Source organism: Lagenorhynchus albirostris, chromosome X (genome assembly GCF_949774975.1).
Source record: "Lagenorhynchus albirostris chromosome X, mLagAlb1.1, whole genome shotgun sequence".
In the NCBI taxonomy this organism is placed as follows: Eukaryota; Metazoa; Chordata; class Mammalia; order Artiodactyla; family Delphinidae; genus Lagenorhynchus; species Lagenorhynchus albirostris.
The window spans coordinates 108,161,191-108,168,594 of record NC_083116.1 but is presented as its reverse complement, the minus strand read 5'-3'; the positions used below and the strand labels follow the sequence as shown (position 1 = coordinate 108,168,594).

Genomic DNA, 7,404 nt, shown 5'->3' with positions numbered 1-7,404 from the left:
GGCCAGAGCAAAGATTGCTAGCATGGTGGCTTCTGACCACACGCATGTCATAGATGATCACCCCTATTTCTCAGAAATTCCCTGGGGATGATGAGCATAAAACACATAGTTCACGTGCTGTGCTCAACTGCACTGGGAAAAGGACACTGGAAAGGATGTAGGTCACCTTCCATTCTTATCCCAGGTGGAGAACTTTCTCTGGTTTATCCATGACTCAAACGTAACTGCTAGAAGTTTTCCATTTCAGGCTTTAGTCTCTCAACTCTGGACACACCTTCTGAGTGTCTGGCCCTTGCCCACCACTCCCACAGCCTCATCTGACCCGCCTCCCAGCTTACCACAGCACTGACTCACACTGAAGGACTTGCCATTTCCCAAACCCACTGGCCTCAGGGCATTTACACTTGACTGCTCTCTTCTGGATCCTCCTATGTCCTCTCCTCCTTTTGACCTGTCCTTAGGTCTTAGGGTGTATCTCATTATCTTCCTTACTTTACAGCTGTTCCTAGACTCTAAAATTCTATGGGCACAGTTGGTCTTGTTTTTCCTGACATTCCCAGTAGTAGCCCAGAGCCTGCCAAAGAGCAGATGCTCATGGAATGTTTGAGAAATAGATGAGACAGTGTGCAAGAGGTCTAATTTCTTATGATGTAATTAATTCTACATTCTTGAATAAAGTAAGCACATCCAAGTATATATCTCTTAATTTTACAGAACAACAGACTAAACATGATAAGGGAATGTAAATATTTATCGCCTTTTACTTTTTCCTCTATTTCTTGATCCCAACCATTTTACTGCTGATTTCTTTTCACATTTCCAAGGAAATGCCTAACCCAATGACATGTTATCTTGTTCCAAATAACTAAATGAGATGGAAAATTTCCCAATTCTATAAAATAGTAGAACTCTTACTCTTAAACCTCATAAACATCAATAAATGTCTGATTTACATCATTCATAAACTCAGACTCTGAAGCTACTTAAACTTTCTACTAAAAGGAGCAACATTTAGGCAAATTTATCCAAGTTACTACATAGAACAGGAGCACAAACATGTTATATACTCTGTTTTCTCCAGCCCTGCCCCAACCTTCCACTAATGAGAACATTAGCTGTTCTCTTTGAACATGTTAAATAATCTTCCTCAGCCTTCACTCAGGGCAGGAAAAGCTGCTGGCTATGGCCCTGGAGCGCACGCTGGCCAGGGCAGCAGTGCCAGCCCTGGCTGCAGCCCTGGCTCGGGCTCTCTCTCCCTCATCTCTCAAAGCCTCTTCATACCAGGATGGGAAGGCAGTGGGGACCGTATCATGGATCTTGGCCAGAACCTCCAGCACTTTCATCTTGCTGGTTTCAGCGCGGGCTCTCGGGCCCCACAGAAACTCATAGCATGGAGGATCACTGTTGGCCACCTGGCAGTACTCCAGGTACCTTTCCTGCACTAAATCTTTGGCGATGAGCTTCTTGGGCTCCCCACTGATGAAGTTATTCCTCCCAGCATACAACCCCATTATATTCAGCAATTCCCAGACTTGCTCCTCAGTGGCGCAGTTGCCCTTCGTGAAGATCACACCCAGAACAGTCATCAGCACACCAGTCTTGGGAACCTCTCTGTCATCACTCGGCTTTGCATCATAGCTTAGTTCCAGTTTATTGACAAGGACATAAATATTCCTGTTGGGATCCACTTCCTTCACGTCAAGGCCAAAGACCAGCTCCAAATGCTCAGAGGCTTTCCTGAGGATCTTATAGAAGTGATTCTTGTACATCTGTATTACATTTCTCAACATATCCGCCTTGGTAACGGGCTCTTTCATTTGATACTTGTACAAAATCCTTTGGATTTTCTAAAATGATGATCAAATTTACAACGAATAACTTTTGTTTCTTTTTAATAGTCCTAAAATTTATTTATTTTTGTATTCTTATCCTCTGGCTATGCATTCCAGTCCAGTGTTGAACAGTAGAGTTGGTAGCATTCTGCTTGCTGTGTCTTCTTCCTTGCCTTAACGGGAATGCTACTAACACTTTGTGTTTCACATTTCAATTCTTTTGCTGTAGATTTTAGGAAATGAAAATTCCCTTCTAATGTCAGTTTGCTAAATGGTATTACTATGCATTAGTGTTGAGTTCTTTTCAAAAGCTTTTTCTGCATTTCAGTACATGATCAAAGCGTTTTAAAATTTTATCTGTTAATGTGGTAATATTTTAGGCAGTTTTTTCCTAATGTTATATCATCTTTACATTTCTTGGATTCAGCCTCATTTTTCTACATTTAATTCACTGCTGTATTGAAACTTCTATGTGTTTATTTAGGATCTTTGCCTGTGTGTGGGTGAGCTTGGCTCAAGTATTCTGTTTTCGGGGTGTCCTCAGCTGGTTTTCTTATCAAGGAAAGCTAGCCTGGGAAAATGAGTTGAAAGATTTCCCATCTTTTTGTATGCTTTGGATGTGTTTACATAAGATAATGGTTCATTTTTTGCTTATTATATGGCAGAACTGCCTTGTCCTGAAACATTTGAAGGTGGCTGGAGCTTTGAGGAGAGTTTCAGTTTGTATTTCTCAATTACAGTTTTCTATTTCTCTTTGGATCAATTGGGTAATTAATATTTTTTCTAAATAATGGTCTATTTTCATTGGGGTTTCAAATTTAATGGCAACATGTATATTCTTTTCATTGGAGAAATTCTCAAACATATACAACATAGAGAGACTAGTGTAGTAAAACCAATACATCTGACATTAGAATCAACAATTATCAATACATAGTCAGTCTGGTTCCATTTATACCCATAGGTACTCCAATCTCTGCCACTGAAATAATGAGAAACAAATCCTAGATATAATACCATTTCATCTTTAAATATGTCAGTGCCGGTTTCCAAAAGGTAAGTACTCTTTATGAAATATAAACCTTATATGGTAGGATTATACATATTCTACCTTAAAAAAACTAACTCTGTGATATCATCAAATGTCCAATTACTTTTCACATTTACCTGACATATTTTTTAAATGTTTTGTCCTTGAATTAGAGTCAAGTAAAGTCTGTTCATTGTCATTGTTTTTTATGTCCATTAATTTATAGATCTTATCCTCCCCCCTCTCCAATAGATACATTACTTCTTTTTCCTTGTCATTTTGTTGCTGTTGTTCGGGGGAAAACCCTCATCTTATGTTCAGTCCGGTTTCGTATGGCCTGGATTTTGCTGATGCCAACACTGGTGTCCTTCTCCCCGTGTATTTCTTTAAATCGGTTGAAGTTAGATCAGATTAAGGTTTAACTTTTTTCTCTTTGTTTTTTTTCTTCTTCTGGAAAGACTGCTCCATAGGTGATACTGTGCACTTTTATTACTAGGAACCTAATGTCTGTCTCCATTTGTGTTGATGTTTGCAGTCTTTGAAGATTAGCATATTTATCCATTAACTAATTGAGAGTTACACAATGTTAATTTTCTCTATCATTCCTTCTGAATTTATTAGATGAAATATATATTTATGTAGAAACCTATCCTTGTCCTCCATTTGGTAATATTTATACTGTTCTCTTAGAATATTTAAATTCCTTCTGCACCTATATTTTGTACAATATTATTCAACTAATATCACTTCTGCTTCTTTCTTTTGTAATTGATGATAACTATAAAACTGTCAGTTATATCAGCGTTTTCAAAGAGTAGGCTTTTGTTAGTTGGCTTCATTGTCTTTTTTTTTTTTTTTTTTTTTTTTTTTTTTGCGGTACGTGTGCCTCTCACAGTTGTGGCCTCTCCCGTTGCGGAGCACAGGCTCCGGACGCGCAGGCTCAGCAGCCATGGCTCACGGGCCCAGCCGCTCTGCGGCATGTGGGATCCTCCCGGACCGGGGCGCAAACCCGTGTCCCCTGCATCGGCAGGCGGACTCTCAACCACTGCGCCACCAGGGAAGCCCTTTTTTTTTTTTCATTGTCTTTTAATTAATCATTTCTACACTATTTCATACATTCTATTTTGGGGGGTTTAATATGGTGCTCCTCTAGTTTCTTGAAATTTTTTGCATGTTTTAAATATTTCTATTTTTTTTTGTCCATTGGGATTTTAATTTCAATAACTATATTTTTATTTCCAGATATTGTTTTAGTTCTTTTTCAAATTAGCCTGTTCTTTTCCCTAATTTCTTATTCCTATGGTCTCTATGCTTTCTATTCTCTTTAATGGATTTTATTTTTAAATTGAGTTATAATTGACATATAACATCATAATAGTTTCAGGTATACAACATAATGATTCGACTTTTGTATATATTGTGAAATGATCACCACAATAAGTCTAGTTAACATCCATCACCACACATGGTTACAATTTTTCTTGTGATGAGAACTTTTAAGATCTACCCTCTTAGCATCTTTCAAATATACACATACAGTATTATTAACCATGTTACCATACTGTACATTACGTCCCCGGGACTTATTTATTTTATAGCTGGAAGTTTGTACCTTTTGACTACCTTTATCCATTTTGCCCACTCTCCACCCCCTGCTTTTGGCAACCACCAGTAGTTTCTCTGTATCATTGAGTTCATTTTTTGTTTTTTATTCTACATATAAGTGCCTTTCTGTGTCTGACTTATTTCACTTAGCATAATTCCCTCAAGGTCTATCCATGTTGTTGCAAATGGCAAGATTTCCTTCTTTTTATGGCTAAATAATATTACATTATATATATATATATATATATATACATACATATATATATATGATTTTTTTTATCCATTCATCCATTGGTGGACATCTAGGTTGTTTCCATATCTTGGCTATTGTAAATAATGCTGCTATGAACATGGGGGTGCATATATCTTTTCAAGTTAGCATTTTCATTTTCTTCCAAGAAATACCCAGAAGTGGAATTGCTGGATCACATGGTAGTTATATTTTTAGTTTTTTGAGGAACCTCCATACTGTTTTCCATAGCAGTTGCATTATTTTTTAAATAAATTTATTTAAGGCTATAAATATCCCTCTGAGTACCACTTGGGGTGTTTCCCACAAGTAATGCTAATAGAGCTTTATGTGTAGTGCTGGAATTTTTTACAAGCTGAATGTCTCTGTATTCCTTATGTTCTTAGAATTTTTTGAATATCTATATACATATATATACATACACACACACATATACATGCAAACACACACAAATACTAGTAAGTGGAGAAAATTATTTTGGAGAAGGATGTGAAGAGGAGGAGAGAAGCAGAGAATTATTTAGAGAGGTTTCAGGGTCCCAGTGGGTGTTTTGCTTTGTTTTGTTTTGGTTATATATGATATAAGAGACTTGAACACATTTAACTGCTTATGACTGAATTGAGTTTTTCCTAGGAGTGAAAGGAGAGTTTCACATTAGAAAATCAAACAAAATAATTACAAATGCAACTGTCAGAGATTATTCAGGAAAACAGAAGTTACTTTCAATCGATAACTCAGGTAGAATTTAATGCAAGAAATTGGTTACTCAAATAATGGAGAAGCCAAACAGGATAGAGTCAGGAAAACCAATACTTTGCAACTTGAGGAAATCACTCCCATCTTCAGGATAGAGAGACAAAGAGACGAGGTAGTGTTACTGGAGACTGGGAGTTGGGGTCAGCAGGATCCAGAACCATGGTTAACCAACATATTGGGGGCTAGAGTCATAGAGAAGATGTAACCATTGAAGGAGAAGCCACTTGATTCAGAGAGAGAAAGGGAGAAGGAGAAAATGTCTGACTGTTTCTCTCCTCCTGGACTATAATCTGCTGGTGTCCTTGTTGCCCGATCCTTGATAGTAGCCAAATATTGGAGAACCTAGGAGCTGCAGCCTGCAGGAGTTATCTGCAAAACACTACAGAGCAGAGCAAAGAAAGAGTAAGGAGTGGCTCTGAGGGCAAATAAGTATAGGGCTGGCATAACACAATGACATATTAAATGAGACAAATATACAAGTTGATAAAGAAAATTGTTTTATACAAATCAATATTGATTCATGATAAAAAGAGATGTTATCAAACTAGATAATGGATATCTACCAAAAAAATACCCTCCATTGCAAACATCATACTTAGTGGAAAACCACTGGAAATTGGGAATTAGATAAGAATAGCTACTATCACTATTTTTTATTCCACATTGTAAAAGAGACACCTGCCAGCCCAGTAAAAGGAAATAAATGAAATAAAGGAGTTAGAGATTGGAAAATGAGACCATTTAGTTGTCAGTTCTCCCCCAAATATCTCTAGGTTCAACAAAATCTCCATCAAAATCCCAGAAGGCCTTTATATTTTTTAAAGAAATTGATATACTCTAAAATTTATGTGGGCATACAATGGACAAGAATAGCCAAAATGACTTCGAAAAAGAAAAGGAAATTTGGAGGACTGACACTACTTCATGTCAAGACATTATAAAGTATGATAATCAAGACAATGTGGTATTTTTGTAAAGATAGACAAATGGCTCAATGGAACGGAATAGAAAAACTGGCAATAGACTCTAACATATATAAACAACTGATTGTCAACAGTGGTACAAAGGCAATTCAGTGAAGAAAAGATAGTCGTTTCAAAAAATGATATTGGAACAATTGGAAATATACACACACACTTTGATCCATTACTTTCACTGTACAAGAAAAATAACAAAAAATGGATCACAGATCTAAATGTAAAATCCAAAACTATAAAACTGCTAGAAGGAAATGTAGGGGAAAGCCTTTGGGTTCTTGGGCTAGGCAAAGATTTTTTGGCTACTACTTCAAAAGGACAATTCATAAAAGAACAAATTGATAAATTGGATTCCACCAGAATTAAAAACATCTGTTCTTCAAAAAGACACTGCTAAGAGAATGAAAAGACAACTAATAGAGTGGGAGAAAATATTTGCAAAACATATATATGGTAAAAGGCTTATATGGTAAAAAGCTACCCAGCATTTATAAAGAACTTTTAAAGCTCAATAATAAGAAAACATATAACCCAATATAAATGGTCAAAAGGTTTAAACAGACAGTTCACTGAAAGACAGTTAAGAATGACGGAGAAGCACGTGAAAAGATGCTCAACATCATTAATCATTAGGGAAATAAAAATTAAAATCCCAATGAGATACCACTACACACATATCAGAATATGCACAGTAAAAAGACTGCTCATACCAAGTATTGCCAAGGATGTGAAGGAACTCTCAGAGACTGCTGGTGAGGATGTAAGTTGGTACATCCACTTCGGAGAACAGTTTGGCAGTTTCTTAAAAAGTTAACTACATACCTGCAACATGACCTAGCTATTATACCACCAGGTATTTACCTGAGAGAAATGAAAGCTTATATCCATGCAAAGATGTTTATATGAAAGTTCATAGCATCTTTATTTGTAATAGTGAAAAACTGGAAAGAACTC

General features: G+C 36.7%; 1 protein-coding gene across 1 annotated transcript; it reads right to left on the bottom strand.

The window, feature by feature from the left end:
- Nucleotides 1–1,154: 1,154 nt before the first annotated feature.
- On the bottom strand, nt 1,155–5,634 carry LOC132513198 (melanoma-associated antigen B10-like). The gene is made up of 2 exons (XM_060137370.1): nt 5,596–5,634; nt 1,155–1,847 (listed from the first exon to the last, which is right to left on the bottom strand). Exons 1-2 carry the CDS (start codon nt 5,632–5,634, stop codon nt 1,155–1,157), a joined length of 732 nt encoding a protein of 243 aa, XP_059993353.1.
- Between the last annotated feature and the right edge of the window lie 1,770 nt (nt 5,635–7,404).